Genomic DNA, 16,966 nt, shown 5'->3' with positions numbered 1-16,966 from the left:
GATGTGCACGCCAGCTTTCTGAGGGATCGCTTGTGCACGCCAGTTTTCCGAGACTCTGTATTTAGTTAGCGCAGGCAGCATGAAGCAGGGCTTTTATTGTGAAGATAGGAAATGTGCAGTCGGCCTTTAGAGTTTTGACGGAAGGTACGGCGCGAGAGTCTGTTGAAATAAAAAGTGTTTCTCGCCTTCCTCTCGGTCATATTTTCATAATAATGATCTTGCCGTAGCCAGCGTCATCCCACAAGACCCTCCGGTACCGCGAATGTCATTTAAGTGACGTCTTGGTGAAGATTGATGATCACAAATTTTTAGGTCTATTCTTTTTAAAAGCCTGACTGGAGATTGACTGACACACCCCCCGCGGTCGACTGGTAGCTCGCGATCGACGTAATGGGCACCCCTGATATATCTGATACACTCCATAGTTATGCTTCTTGCCATGCCACGTAAGTTTTTGTTTCTTCACGCCACAGTTATCGAGTTTTGTTTCATGTTCATAGTTTCTGCATTTGTGCAAGTTTTTGTTCATTAGCCAAGTTTTTGTACTTCCGCCTTGCGCGTGCCTTTTGTTCCTTTTTTTCTAACAATTAATAAATACGTCTTTACCTTCACGCCTTGCCCGCGCCAACTTTCCTTTGCCTTCCAGGAAAACCAACCCCAAAGTCCATGTTATGAGAAAGGCTTTTCCCACTCTTTCTTGTCTCTCCTTCTCACAGAGACTTAAAACAAGCGCACCTTCTTACATATGTCACATACTGTCCCGTCATACGCCCTCACAGATTAGAGAGGTAGCAGCATGGCTAACATTTGCTGTGATGCTAGCGGAGTGGTAATACGAGAGAAAGAAGGTGCCAATCTGGTAACAAATGAAGGAAGAATTATTTCTTAAGAAAAACAGCACGGGGTCCATCGGCTGGTGGTGGTTTGGCTTCAAGCGGGAAAATGTCGTAGGAGTATGCGGCAAAAGCGTTGCTACAAAAAGTAGCACCTACTGCTAATTTGTAGCATCATTTGAAAAGACACCCGCTAGAGAATGAAGATTGCTTCAAACTCCGCATGTCAACATCTCCGTTCGGTGCCATACCCACAAAATGCCGAAAACAACCATTTCCAGATCTACACCGTATGAAAAAAATAGTCAACAGATTTGATTTAATTTTATGCAGCTCATTTTAATTTGACAGTTATTGAAATATCTTGTGTGACATCATGCACAAAAGTGCACTTTATTTGTTTTAAACTATTGTATTTGCATTCTGTACAAAAAGTGCACTTTAATTTAGTGTTGTTTTGATATGTCATCTTAGTGACATCATGCACAAACGTGCACTCATAGCTCGTTTTAAAACGTCTCTGACAATTTTGCACTTTCTGATTTGAAATGACATGAATGTTTGTGCCAATGCTTAATAACTGTTTAATAAATACAGTGTTGGTAAATTGACTTAATTGTGGTTTCCTTCTCTGCATGAAAGTTTAAAAAGAGCATATATTAATGCAGTCTGAACAAGAATGTTTTAATATAGACACAGATTCATCATACTGCTGTGATTATATGTATCAAGTGTTCATTCAAGGCTAAGGCAAAATATCAAGATATATATCGTGACATGGCTTAAAAATATTAACATATTAATAAAAGGCCATATTGCCCAGCCCTAATTTATATAACAAGTCATTATATATTCCATATATATTTATTTACTCATTACACAATGTTTATGTCAGTATTAACTCCTGGAATTACTGATTTTTCCATTGAGTGTAGGACTTCCAATATTGAAGCCTTGAGCAGTAACCAATACTGATACTGATCAGATATGATATGCGGTTAATTTAATGATGTGGACACGTTTGTAACTGGATAATTTCTATAATACTTTTGCCTTGGAGACTTTGTATCCGTAAGTAGTATGTAACTGCAGTTATTTGATATTTGTTTATATTGACACGTCATGTTTTATACAGCAATATTGTTCAATTGAGGACACACATTTAGATTGTGTGCTTAGCTGTTGTGTAGCTGCTAGTCCCTTGTAGGGTATCATGTTTACCTTTTGTAAATGACTTTACCGAAATACAAGAAAATACTGACATTGTGTGGTTTTTGGAGGACATTTAGACATTAACTGCCTGCAGGACTGCTTGTATCGGAGCTTATGCTGGATATTTTACAAACCCCGTTTCCATATGAGTTGGGAAATTGTGTTAGATGTAAATATAAACGGAATACTATGATTTGCAAATCATTTTCAACCCATATTCAGTTGAATATGCTATAAATATGCTTTGTCCATAACTGTGTGAGCAAATAGTAAAACAGTTTAAGAACAACGTTTCTTAAAGTGCAATTGCAAGAAATTTAGGGATTTCAACATCTACAGTCCATATCATCAAAAGGTTCAGAGAATCTGGAGAAATCACTCCACATAAGCGGCATGGCCGGAAACCAACATTGAATGACCGTGACCTTCGATCCCTCAGACGACACTGTATCAAAAACCGACATCGATCTCTAAAGGATATCACCACATGGGCTCAGGAACACTTCAGAAAACCACCGTCACTAAATACAGTTTGTCGCTACATCTGTAAGTGCAAGTTAAAGCTCTACTATGCAAAGCGAAAGCTATTTATCAACAACATCCAAAAACGCCCCCGGCTTATCTGGGCCAGAGATCATCTAAGATGGACTGATGCAAAGTGGAAAAGTGTTCTGTGGTCTGACGAGTCCACATTTCAAATAGTTTTAGGAAATATTCGACATCGTGTCATCCGGACCAAAGGGGTAGCAAAAAATCCAGACGGTTATCGAAGCAAAGTTCAAAAGCCAGCATCTGTGATGGTATGGGGGTGCATTAGTGCCCAAGGCATGGGTAACTACTTACACATCTGTGAAGGCACCATTAATGCTGAAAGGTACATACAGGTTTTGGAACAACTTATGCTGCCATGTAAGCACCGTCTTTTTCATGGACGCCCCTGCTTATTTCAGCACGACAATGCCAAGCCACATTCAGCACTTGTTACAACAGCGTGGCTTCGTGAAAGAAGAGTGCGGGTACTTTCCTGGCCCGCCTGCAGTCCAGACCTGTCTCGCATCGAAAATGTGTGGCGCATTACGAAGCATAAAATACGACAGCAGAGACCCCGGGCTGTTGAACGACTGAAGCTCTACATAAAACAAGAATGGGAAAGAATTACACTTTCAAAGCTTCAACAATTAGTTTCCTCAGTTCCCAAACGTTTATTGAGTGTTGTTAAAAGAAAAGGCGATGTACCACTGTGGTGAACATGCCCTTTCCCAACTACTTTGGCAAGTGTTGCAGCCATTAAATTCTAATTTAATTATTTGCAAAAAAAAAAAATTAGGTTTATGAGTTTGAACATCAAATATCTTGTCTTTGTAGTGCATTCAATTGAATATTGGTTGAAAATAATTTGCAAATAATTGTATTCCGTTTATATTTACATCTAACACAATTTCCCAACTCATATGGAAACGGGGTTTGTGTATGCGAGCAGATATACATTTTTTTTCTGATATCTGACTGATATCGCTACCCGACTTAATACGCTATCTACAGCATGTGTTATTGAACATTTTTTATTTTTCCCTATCCCTATGAGAAAATGGTAACACGGGAACACTCAACATAGGAAGTGAACAGACGATCAGTAATTACTGAGAAACGGAGATAAGGTAGGATTAAAATCTGCTTCTTTTTCCTCCAGATTTAGTCGTTTTGAATGATGAAAGTGCAAACATTTTTACCTAATGAAATTGGGTTAAGCATGCTGGAAAATGGATGGATGGATAATTGGAATAAACTAACCATTACCACCAACATAGGTAAATAGGGCAACAAAAAAATAACTGACTTCTAAATACACCCCCACTAAAACTACACTAATAGGTTTGTAATTAATTTGATTAGATTTTGAAGTTTTAAGTAAGTTGTTGAAAGGACAGAAAAGAGATAAATATCCCACGAGTCTGATTTTCATGATCACGGTGTGATGGTTGTAACAATAGGAAGATGACATCCCCCATTGCTTTAAAATGCAACAAAGACAAAATGCAATTCAAAGTAAGAACCAGAGAAAATCACTTTCAATAATGGTTCTGGAAGCAACAACACAAGTCGCTGTTCTTCAGACTGCACCACAATATTCTGCGCCAAACAAACACACATCTGCGGTGTGACAAGTGGTAGTTGCATTTGTAATGCAGCTGGCAACACACCGACAACAGCCTTATGGCAATAACAGTCCACGTAAAAGAAAATGGCACTATGAAAAAACAAAAAAATAATGACCATGGACAAGCTTTAGGATCTATAAGTGCAGCAAATTTGCAGAAAGCAAAAGGAAACGTGCAAAAAAAATAAATAAATCCCATGCGCTCAAACACACACACACACACACACACACACACACACACACACACACACACACACACGCACACAAACACACACGGAATCAGCCCTGTTTGTGCAAACTGCACACTCACACACCTTCTTGGGATGGACTTTGCTCCCTGTGAGGACTTCCTCCATTGAGACCCTCGGGTGTTTGGACTTGCTCGCAGCCTAAAGCCTGCGGTTCTGTTACCAAATCTGTCTGCTCTAAAAGCAGAGAGCCCGGGTGCTCACATGTCACTTCTTCCTGGCAACCGGCAACTTCCTCCTCATCCTGCTGCCGCTCCTCCGCAGAGAGAGCACTGACAGGCTCTACTTTATCTTCTCAAAGAAGGGAATTGGGACAGGTGGGTGAGACATGGATGGAACTGGAGTTACATTGGTTCACAAGACATTGTAGCCTCAGGTGGAGATGCATGTGATGCGATGGACAAACTCTGAGGCTACCAGTGGACATTGGGAATAACTTTGGGATGTGAAAAATGGCCATGCATACATGATACATTGACAGTGGAACCCTAAATGTCAAACAATATTTCGCACAGAAAACTGTCATACATAATAGTTGTGTATAGTTTACATTTTATCCAATGTTGGTGAAAAAATATTACTTTTACCAGTGCCCAAACCGGGAATAAATATAATAATAATAAACCAATGTTGTCCATAAAAAAAAACCTTTTTAAAAAAAAAACATTTTGTGACTTGCAAGTTGGATTTTAAAGATTTCAATATAAAAAAAATGTAGCAATACGTTCACATGAGCAAGATTTCAGAGTAACTTATAGGAATGCATTCAATACAAGTCGAGAAGAAATTGATAATTGATACACAATTAAGTTAATGTTATATTAACTAGTTAAACATGAAAACAATAGAAAAGTGTTGTGATGCTTCACTGTTCTTTCGTGGGCCTTTTTTGTGTTGAAAAAGGCAAACAAAAGTTAGTCTATTGTAGGGTTGTACGGTATACTGGTATTAGTATAGCAGCGTGACAATAATGAATCATATTCGGTACTATACCGCCCCTGAAAACATGTTCTGATGCTTGACTGTTTTGTGTGGGCCTTTTTTGTGTTGAAAAAGGCAAACAAAAGTTAGTCTATTGCAGGGTTGTACGGTATACTGGTATTAGTATAGCAGCATGACACTAATGAATCATATTCGGTAATATACCGCCTCTGAAAACATGTTCTGATGCTTGACTGTTTTGTTGGGGCCTTTTTTGTGTTGAAAAAGGCAAATAAAAGTTAGTCTATTGTAGTGTTGTACGGTATACTGGTATTAGTATAGCAGCGTGACACTAATGAATCATATTCGGTACTCTACCGCCCCTGAAAACGTGTTCTGATGCTTGACTGTTTTGTTGGGGCCTTTTTTGTGTTGAAAAAGGCAAACAAAAGTTAGTCTATTGTAGGGTTGTACGGTATACTGGTGTTAGTATAGCAGCGTGACACTAATGAATCATATTCGGTACTCTACCGCCCCTGAAAACGTGTTCTGATGCTTGACTGTTTTGTTGGGGCCTTTTTTGTGTTGAAAAAGGCAAACAAAAGTTAGTCTATTGCAGGGTTGTACGGTATACTGGTATTAGTATAGCAGCGTGACACTAATGAATCATATTCGGTACTATACCGCCCCTGAAAACATGTTCTGATGCTTGACTGTTTTGTTGGGGCCTTTTTTGTGTTGAAAAAGGCAAACAAAAGTTAGTCTATTGTAGGGTTGTACGGTATACTGGTATTAGTATAGCAGCGTGACACTAATGAATCATATTCGGTACTATACCGCCTCTGAAAACATGTTCTGATGCTTAACTGATTTGTGTGGGCCTTTTTTGTGTTGAAAAAGGCAAACAAAAGTTAGTCTATTGTAGGGTTGTACGATATACTGGTGTTAGTATAGCAGCGTGACACTAATGAATCATATTCGGTACTATACCGCCCCTGAAAACATGTTCTGATGCTTGACTGTTTTGTGTGGGCCTTTTTTGTGTTGAAAAAGGCAAATTAAAGTTAGTCTATTTTATGGTTGTACAATATACCGACTGGTATTAGTATAGCAACGTGATACTAATGAATCATATTCGGTACTATACCGCCCCTGAAAACATGTTCTGATGCTTGACTGTTTTGTTGGGGCCTTTTTTGTGTTGAAAAAGGCAAACAAAAGTTAGTCTATTGCAGGGTTGTACGGTATACTGGTATTAGTATAGCAGCGTGACACTAATGAATCATATTCGGTACTATACCGCCTCTGAAAACATGTTCTGATGCTTGACTGTTTTGTGTGGGGCCTTTTTTGTGTTGAAAAAGGCAAACAAAAGTTAGTCTATTGTAGGGTTGTACGGTATACTGGTATTAGTATAGCAGCGTGACAATAATGAATCATATTCGGTACTATACCGCCCCTGAAAACATGTTCTGATGCTTGACTGTTTTGTGTGGGCCTTTTTTGTGTTGAAAAAGGCAAACAAAAGTTAGTCTATTGCAGGGTTGTACGGTATACTGGTATTAGTATAGCAGCATGACACTAATGAATCATATTCGGTAATATACCGCATCTGAAAACATGTTCTGATGCTTGACTGTTTTGTTGGGGCCTTTTTTGTGTTGAAAAAGGCAAATAAAAGTTAGTCTATTGTAGTGTTGTACGGTATACTGGTGTTAGTATAGCAGCGTGACACTAATGAATCATATTCGGTACTCTACCGCCCCTGAAAACGTGTTCTGATGCTTGACTGTTTTGTTGGGGCCTTTTTTGTGTTGAAAAAGGCAAACAAAAGTTAGTCTATTGTAGGGTTGTACGGTATACTGGTGTTAGTATAGCAGCGTGACACTAATGAATCATATTCGGTACTCTACCGCCCCTGAAAACGTGTTCTGATGCTTGACTGTTTTGTTGGGGCCTTTTTTGTGTTGAAAAAGGCAAACAAAAGTTAGTCTATTGCAGGGTTGTACGGTATACTGGTATTAGTATAGCAGCGTGACACTAATGAATCATATTCGGTACTATACCGCCCCTGAAAACATGTTCTGATGCTTAACTGTTTTGTGTGGGCCTTTTTTGTGTTGAAAAAGGCAAACAAAAGTTAGTCTATTGTAGGGTTGTACGGTATACTGGTGTTAGTATAGCAGCGTGACACTAATGAATCATATTCGGTACTATACCGCCTCTGAAAACATGTTCTGATGCTTGACTGTTTTGTGTGGGCCTTTTTTGTGTTGAAAAAGGCAAATTAAAGTTAGTCTATTTTATGGTTGTACAATATACCGACTGGTATTAGTATAGCAACGTGATACTAATGAATCATATTCGGTACTATACCGCCCCTGAAAACATGTTCTGATGCTTGACTGTTTTGTTGGGGCCTTTTTTGTGTTGAAAAAGGCAAACAAAAGTTAGTCTATTGCAGGGTTGTACGGTATACTGGTATTAGTATAGCAGCGTGACACTAATGAATCATATTCGGTACTATACCGCCTCTGAAAACATGTTCTGATGCTTGACTGTTTTGTGTGGGGCCTTTTTTGTGTTGAAAAAGGCAAACAAAAGTTAGTCTATTGTAGGGTTGTACGGTATACTGGTATTAGTATAGCAGCGTGACACTAATGAATCATATTCGGTACTATACCGCCTCTGAAAACGTGTTCTTATGCTTGACTGTTTTGTGTGGGCCTTTTTTGTGTTGAAAAAAGCAAATAAAAGTTAGTCTATTGTAGGGTTGTACGGTATACTGGTATTAGTATAGCAGCATGACACTAATGAATCATATTCGGTACTATACCGCCCCTGAAAACATGTTCTGATGCTTGACTGTTTTGTTGGGGCCTTTTTTGTGTTGAAAAAGGCAAACAAAAGTTAGTCTATTGCAGGGTTGTACGGTATACTGGTATTAGTATAGCAGCATGACACTAATGAATCATATTCGGTACTATACCGCCTCTGAAAACGTGTTCTGATGCTTGACTGTTTTGTGTGGGCCTTTTTTGTGTTGAAAAAGGCAAATTAAAGTTAGTCCATTGTATGGTTGTACAATATACCGACTGGTATTAGTATAGCAACGTGATACAAATGAATAATATTCGGTACTATACCGCCCCTGAAAACATGTTCTGATGCTTGACTGTTTTGATGGGGCCTTTTTTGTGTTGAAAAAGGCAAACAAAAGTTAGTCTATTGCAGGGTTGTACGGTATACTGGTATTAGTATAGCAGCATGACACTAATGAATCATATTCGGTACTATACCGCCTCTGAAAACATGTTCTGATGCTTGACTGTTTTGTTGGGGCCTTTTTTGTGTTGAAAAAGGCAAATAAAAGTTAGTCTATTGTAGGGTTGTACAGTATACTGATATTAGTATAGCAGCATGACACTAATGAATCATATTCGGTACTATACCGCCTCTGAAAACGTGTTCTGATGCTTGACTGTTTTGTGTGTGCTTTTTTTGTGTTGAAAAAAGCAAATAAAAGTTAGTCTATTGTAGGGTTGTACGGTATACTGGTATTAGTATAGCAGCATGACACTAATGAATCATATTCGGTACTATACCGCCTCTGAAAACGTGTTCTGATGCTTGACTGTTTTGTGTGGGCTTTTTTTGTGTTGAAAAAAGCAAATAAAAGTTAGTCTATTGTAGGGTTGTACGGTATACTGGTATTAGTATAGCAGCATGACACTAATGAATCATATTCGGTACTATACCGCCTCTGAAAACGTGTTCTGATGCTTGACTGTTTTGTGTGGGCCTTTTTTGTGTTGAAAAAGGCAAATTAAAGTTAGTCTATTGTATGGTTGTACAATATACCGACCGGTATTAGTATAGCAGCGTGATACTAATGAATCATATTCGGTACTATACTACCATAAAAAAATACCCCCCACCCCCGGCACGCCGGTCGTCGTCACGTCGTGTCATTGCTGGTTTACGAGCAGAGGAGCATGTTCGGCAGTGCACAATCACTGAGTACTTACAAGCAGACAGTGTGTAGACAGAAAAGGGAGAATGGAAGCATTTTGGCTTAAAAACTGAAGATAAAGGTGAAGTTATAACACTGAAACGCCCTCAGGAAGAGGTGCTTTAAGACATGGCTAAAAGTCCAGCTGCTGTCTGCAGTGTTTTAGCTACTTCTAAATCACTAATATTCGCCTCCACGGCAACAAATTCGTTTCTTACAAGTATCATCCCTGCAGGACGAGGAATAGTTAACATGCGTTACTACACAGCGTAGCTCACTGGCCTCAAAATGTAAACAAACGCCATCGGTGGATCTACACCTAACATCCACTGTAATGATACCAAGTACAGTAGCGTATCTCGTCGATACTACTATGATGACGTCAATATTTTTCGGCATTACAACATCTTCTTTTGTTTTTTTTAAAAATTGGGGCGATATAGCTTGGTTGGTTGGGTGGCCGTGCCAGCAACCTGAGGGTTCCAGGTTCGATACCTGCTTCCGCCATGCTAGTCACTGACATTGACACTTTACCCATCCGCTCAAAGTAACACCCACACTGGTTTGAATGTAACTTAGATTTTGGGTTTTCACTATGTAAAAGTGCTGTGAGTCACTAGAGAAAAGCGCTATATAAATATAATTCACTTCACTTCATATTTATATTATTTTTATAAACTCAGGAACTATGTCCCTGGACACGAGGACTTTGAATATGACCAATGTATGATGCTGTAACTACTTGGTATCGAGTTGATACCCAAATTTGTGGTATCATCCAAAACTAATGTAAAGTATCAAACAACAGAAGAATAAGTGATTATTACATTTTAACAGAAGTGTAGATGCAACATGTTAAAAGAGAAAGTAAGCAGATATTAACAGTAAATGAACAAGTAGATTAATAATTAATTTTCTACAACTTGTCCTAATGTTGACAAAATAGAATGGAAAATGACACAATATGTTACTACATATGTCAGCAGACTATTTAGGAGCCTTTGTTTGTTTACTTCCTACTAAAAGACAAGTTGTCTAGTATGTTCACTATTTTATTTAAGTACAAACTTGCAAAAAGAAACATATAGCAGTCTATTAAAGTTGCACAAGCAAAGACCCGAAGAGCACGACAACCCTGGTGATGGTCACCGACTGGAGTGACCAGTTCCTATAATCATGTGGCCCCTAGTCGTTGTGGCTCCAAACTACCGAATAGTGTTTTTGCTCGGAGCCGGTCCTGTGTATTAATGGTGCAAAGTTAAAATAGTGTAACAACCAAATCGCTGTCTAAGCTACTATAGACAGCGATTTTAAACTTGACAAACAAGTCAATGGTGTTTTTATCATCTTCATCTTTTAGTAAAGGTAAAACCGTTTTTATCTTTTAACCTTTTTGGACAAGTCGTGCATGCTTTTATTTCAAGTGGCCTGGACTACTGCAATGCACTTTATGCTGGCATTAGCCAAAAAGCTCTCTCCCGGTTGCAGTTAGTCCAGAACGCTGCAGCATGACTTTTAACAGGGGCCAGGAAACGCCAGCATATGACCACAATTCTTCAGAGTTTGCACTGGCTCCTTGTTCATTTTAGAATTGATTTTAAAAAATTGCTGTTTTTTTTTAAATCTTTACATGGACTGGAACCTCAGTATATCTCGGACCTCATCCAAATGTACACTCCTGCCCGCACTCTTTAGGTCCGAGAGCCAGTTCCAGCTCGTAGTGCCCAAGACCAGACTTAAGACCAGGGGAGACAGGGCCTTCTCTGTGGTTGGCCCTAAGCTCTGGAACACTCAGCCCATCCGTGTTCAAAGTGCTTCCACATTGGAGTGTTTTAAGTCTCGTCTTAAGACCCACTTTTATTCTTACGCGAGTTGTGTGGTCCTCTGTCCTCCTCTGTTTTTTCATACATTTTGATTTCTATTTTACTGTTTTAATTGCTTTTACCCTTTAAAATAGTTTTTAATCATATTAATTTGTATATTGTTTTTATATTTATTTATTTTTTGTTTTTATTCAGTCATTGGTGGAGCATAATATTGTTTTTAAAGGCCGACTTAAACCCACCACGCAGTCTGAAACATTATATATCAATGATGAAATATTAACATTGCAACACATGCCAATAGGGCCTTTTTAGTTTACTAAATTGAAATTTTAAATTTCCCGGGAGTTTCTTCTAAAAAACGTCGCATAATGATGACGTGTACGCTTGACGTCACGGGCTGTTAGGAAATATGAGCGCTGCACACACACACAGCTAAAAGTCGTCTGCTTTAACCGCACAGTATTTTGGAAATCTGTGTTGCTGAATCTTTTGCAATTTGTTCAATTAATAATGGAGAAGGCAAAGTAGAAAGACCGAGTTGGGAAGCTTTAGCCTTTAGCCACACAAACACACGGTGATTCCTTGTTTAAAATTACCGGAGGTGAAACTTTACTATGGATCAGAGCAAATATGGATCACGACCACTTGTCAACCAGCAGGTTTCGGTGAGAAAATTGTGGTAAAAAGTCGCTTCTTACAGGAGATCAGCTGAGCTTGTGCCGTCCATAAAGCTGCCGTCGACTTCCCTGAGACATTGGCGTCAACACACCCGTGGACACACACCTCCGACTATCAGGTACTGTTAAACTCGCTAAAACACTAGCAACACAAAAGAAAGATAAGGGATTTCCCAGAATTATCCTAGTAAATGTGTCTAAAAACATCTGAATCCGTCCTAATGCAATCGCGTTTTTTTTTTAACTTATTTTTTTTTTGTAGTCCGTCACTATCAATATCCTCAAACACAAATCTTTCATCCTCGCTCAAATTAATGGGGAAATTGTCGTTTTCTTGGTCCGAATAGCTGTTTTTGTCGGAGGCCCCCATTAAAAACAATGTGAATATGTGAGGAGCCATCAAAATGTGACGTCATCGTCTGCAACTTCCGGTAAAGGCAGGGCTTTTCTGTTAGCACCAAAAGTTGCGAACTTTATCGTGGATGTTCTCTACTAAATTATTTCAGCAAAAATATGGCAATATCATGAAATGATCAAGTATGACACATAGAATGGACCTGCTATCCCCGTTTAAATAAGAAAATCTCATTTCAGTAGGCCTTTAATATTGTTTTTAACATGGCTGTGCAGCACTTTGGAAACATTCTTCTTGTTTAAATGTGCTATATAAATAAAGTGGATTGGATTGGATATGTTTAATATACCCTGAGAATTTTTGTTAAAAGAAAGCCAATAATTACAATTTTTATGGTCCCCTTTATTTAGAAAAGTATGAACAATTTTTAGTACTGGTACCAACATATTGGTATCGGGACAACACTAGTCTATTGACTCATTGAACATTAGTAAGCTGGTGTATTATGCTGACTTTCACACTCCCTATGAAATTGGTTTGACTTTAGCGGTTCCACTAAAATTTTACATGATGCACTTACCGTTTGCCTTTCTATACAGTGGGGCAAAAAAGTATTTAGTCGGCCACCGATTGTGCAAGTTCTCCCACTTAAAATGATGACAGAGGTCTGTAATTTTCATCATAGGTACACTTCAACTGTGAGAGACAGAATGTGAAAAAAAAATCCAGGAATTCACATTGTAGGAATTTTTAAGAATTGTAAATTATGGTGGAAAATAAGTATTTGGTGAACCATACAAAGCTCTCACTGATGGAAGGAGGTTTTGGCTCAAAATCTCACTATACATGGCCCCATTCATTCTTTCCTTAACACGGGGCGGCATAGCTCGGTTGGTAGAGTGGCCGTGCCAGCAACTTGAGGGTTGCAGGTTCGATTCCCGCTTCTGCCATCCTAGTCACTGCCGTTGTGTCCTTGGGCAAGGCACTTTACCCCCCTGCTCCCAGTGCCACTCACACTGGTTTAAATGTAACTTTGATATTGGGGTTTCACTATGTAAAGCGCTTTGAGTCACTAGAGAAAAGCGCTATATAAATATAATTCACTTCACTTCACGGATCAATCGTCCTGTCCCCTTAGCAGAAAAACAGCCCCAAAGCATGATGTTTCCACCCTCATGCTTCACAGTAGGTGTGGTGTTCTTGGGATACAACTCAGTATTCTTCTTCCTCCAAACACGACGAGTTGAGTTTATACCAAAATGGATACATGGATGATACAGCAGAGGATTGGGAGAATGTCATGGGGTCAGATGAAACCAAAATAGAACTTTGGTATAAAGTCAACTCGTCGTGTTTGGAGGAGGAAGAATACTGAGTTGCAGCCCAAGAACACCACACCTACTGTGAAGCATGGGGGTGGAAACATCATGCTTTGGGGCTGTTTTTCCTGCTAAGGGGACAGGACGATTGATCTGTGTTAAGGAAAGAATGAATGGGGCCATGTATCGTGAGATTATGAGCCAAAACCTCCTTCCATCAGTGAGAGCTTTGAAATACTTATTTTCCACCATGACTTACAAATAAATTCTTTAAAATTCCTACAATATGAATTCCTGGATTTTTTTTCACATTCTGTCTCTCACAGTTGAAGTGTACCTGTGATGAAAATTACAGACCTCTGTCATCATTTTAAGTGGGAGAACTTGCACAATCGGTGGCTGACTAAATACTTTTTTGCCCCACTGTATGTACTGTAGGAAGGTAGGCGCAGGGGAAAGAACATGCTGCAACACTACAGTGCGAGACACATACAGGACGGTCATACGGCTAATGAGGTGACTTGGCTAAAATGGTGCCAAAGTGTCGCAGGTTGGACGTGTTGGCATGCGGATTGTGGGTCGAAGAGTAAAGAGGAGAAAGTGGCTGACGTGTTTGGTGGTCAGTTTCTGTTCACGCCACCATGCGGATGCTCTCAGCGGCCTAAAAGTGTGCATCGTAGGGGAGTACCTTGTGCCGCCGGCCCGATCTGCCCAGCGGACGGCGAGGGAGGAGGGGAGGGAGGCAAATTGGCTGAGTCATCCACTGTGAGGGGAGAGAGAGACAAACACACACACACACCGGGTAGACAAGACATGGGTGGAAGGAAGGAAATGAAAAAGCTGTGTATCCTAATATTGTCTAGGATTCCATCAGCAGGTAATGTGGACACTTACATCACGGATGGCACGATTACAGCCACGGACAGAACTCCACCAACACGCCCCAAACACGTACCTGTTGTCTCGGGATGTGCGGCGCCACCGCCGTTGCATCCGTTCTCCCGGTAGCTGTAGCCGTTCTCGCCGTTCTCTTGGCCGTTGGAGACCCAGTGCTCCTCTGGCTGCCGACCATCTGCCATGGCTGCCTGCCTGCTGGGACGGCGGGGAAAGAAGGGCTCACCTGCCAGACAAAGGGAACACCAGTGAGGAGAGACTGCAGGTGCAGTGTCACGACTCGCCACCAGAGGGAGCACGTCACCACGCTGCTCGCTTCTTTTGTCCTTGCAAAACACAGATTTTGGTACTTTTTAGCAATTATGCCTCACAAATAATATGAAAGAGTTTAATGATATTGCCAACACTATTGTGTTAGTGTTCAGAAAACCAAGCACACCTCTCATATCCTATAACTGCTGACAGGGAGGCTGTTGTCATGGCAACTAGGGCAGGGTCCCTCAGAGGTCGAGCAGATGAATTTGACAGTCTCTCTTCGTCCAGACACAAAAAGCCCTAAACATACTGCAATCTAAGAGCAACACTGGCAGAAGCCCACACCGGAAAGGAAACTTGCAATGTTTAAAATGCAGTATCTTAGTGTTAATAAGGGGTAGACCCCTCCTTCCCCCCAGAATTATTATTCTCTAACCAAAACATTTTGGACAATTATTCTATGAATAATAATTAGTCATCTATTATCTATTGCGTCATTTAAAGTCATTTTAGATCGGGGGCCAAATGGAGAAAAATCTACTACCAAGTGGGCCTGACTGGTAAAATCACGGCACGATAAGTTAAAAATAAAGACAACTTCAGATTGTTTTTATTTTTTAAATGGAACAAGCATATTCTGAAAATGTACAAATCATAATGTTTTGTTTTTTTACACCTACATGTTGCGGTTAATAGTATTCTACCTTTATTTATCGTTTTTTATACTTGCTGAATAAATTATGTGATAATGTTCAGTCAACTCACCGGTGTTAGTTTTGAATCTATGAAGATAAAAAAATAATATATAAAAATCTAATTACAGGATGTTATCTATGTAGTTTGCTCATTTTCCTCGACTGGTGCATTAACATCATGTGGTGAATTTTTTGTACATATGTAGCATCATCCATAGCAGGGGTCGGGAACCTTTTTGGCTGAGAGAGCCAAGAATCCAAATATTTTAAAATGTATTTCCGCAAGAGCCATATAGTTTTTTTTCAACACTGAACAAAACTAAACGCATGCATTTTTAAGTAAGACCAACATTACTACAGTATAATAGGTCCCCTTTTTTTTTTATAATAACGTTGATATTCTGAAGCTAACTGTGGAGGGGCGTGGCCTGCGGGCCTGCAGCGAAGCGGGGTGTGCCAGAACCGGCCTCGAAATCAGCGACAGGTGAGGAGATGGCCCACTTGGGCCTTGTTATCTAATCACCTGTCGCTCTGTTATAAGCAGCAGCCGGGAGGAGAGACAGGGTTGGAGCTGGAGCCAGAATGCGAGCGAGAACGAAAAAGAAAAAGACATTTGCTGGAAAGCAACTGAAAGACTTATTGAAAAATAAAAAAATATCGTAACCCTGAGACAGGCTTTCATGTCGGTGCTTGGTGGTCTGAAGAATCCGCAGGAGGGTAAGCCCTAAAAAATAAATAAATAAATCATGCAATTTCTTGAACAAGTGCGGTAGAAAAAAGGATGGATGGATTCAAATGCATGTTTAATATTTTGAACGTTATTTTTAACATTTTGATTACAAGTGGAATTAGTCGTTACTTATCGTGTTAAGCAGTGTCAGCTCAGATTTATCCGAGAGCCAAATCTGGCTCTAGAGCCATAGGTTCCCAACCCCTGATCTATAGTGATACAAAGAATTGCTATGGCGACATCCAGTGGACACATTTAGAACAGCTGTTTTTTTCACTCAAAAATTTCAGGGTAATTTTTATCCTTGGCAAACGCATCCCGCTGGCCGGATAAAACCTGTTCGGGGTCCTGATCCGGCCCTCAGGCCGTACGTTTGACACCCATGCTTTAGACAAAAGGTATTGGCACACTTATGCATGTAGTGAAAATGCAGAGATACATACCGTACTGTAAAATGGGGGTGGTATAGATCAGTGGTTCTCAAATGGGGGTACGTGTACCCTTGGGGGTACTTGAAGGTATGCCAAGGGGTACGTGAGATTTTTAGAAAATATTCTAAAAATAGCAAAAATTCAAAAATCATTTGTAAATAAATGTATTGAATAATACTTTAACAAAATATGAATGTAAGTTCATAAACTGTGAAAAGAAATGCAACAATGCAATATTAATTTTTTGTGGACATATTCCATAAATATTGATGTTAAAGTTTTATTTTTTTTTGAAGAAATGTTTAGAATGAAGTTGATGAATCCAGATGGATCTATATTACAATCCCCAAAGAGGGCACTTTAAGTTGATGATTACTTCTATGTGGAGAAATCTTTATTT

General features: G+C 39.6%; 1 protein-coding gene across 1 annotated transcript in view; it reads right to left on the bottom strand.

Moving 5' to 3' along the window:
- Positions 1-16,966, bottom strand: part of LOC133544544 (microtubule-associated protein 2-like) — a 145,108-nt gene that overhangs the window by 28,249 nt on the left and 99,893 nt on the right. Inside the window, exons 5-7 of the mRNA XM_061890001.1 lie at positions 14,517-14,681; positions 14,250-14,324; positions 4,518-4,745 (exon numbers count right to left, since the gene is read on the bottom strand). Of these exons, the coding sequence (XP_061745985.1) occupies positions 4,518-4,745; positions 14,250-14,324; positions 14,517-14,640 (427 nt within the window). The 5' untranslated portion in view covers positions 14,641-14,681. The remainder of the gene's footprint in view (positions 1-4,517; positions 4,746-14,249; positions 14,325-14,516; positions 14,682-16,966) is intronic.

The sequence above is a fragment of the Nerophis ophidion genome, linkage group LG27 (genome assembly GCF_033978795.1).
Source record: "Nerophis ophidion isolate RoL-2023_Sa linkage group LG27, RoL_Noph_v1.0, whole genome shotgun sequence".
NCBI lineage: Eukaryota > Metazoa > Chordata > Actinopteri > Syngnathiformes > Syngnathidae > Nerophis > Nerophis ophidion.
The sequence above is the reverse complement of the archived record's forward strand: the minus strand, read 5'-3'. Positions and strand labels throughout refer to the sequence as shown.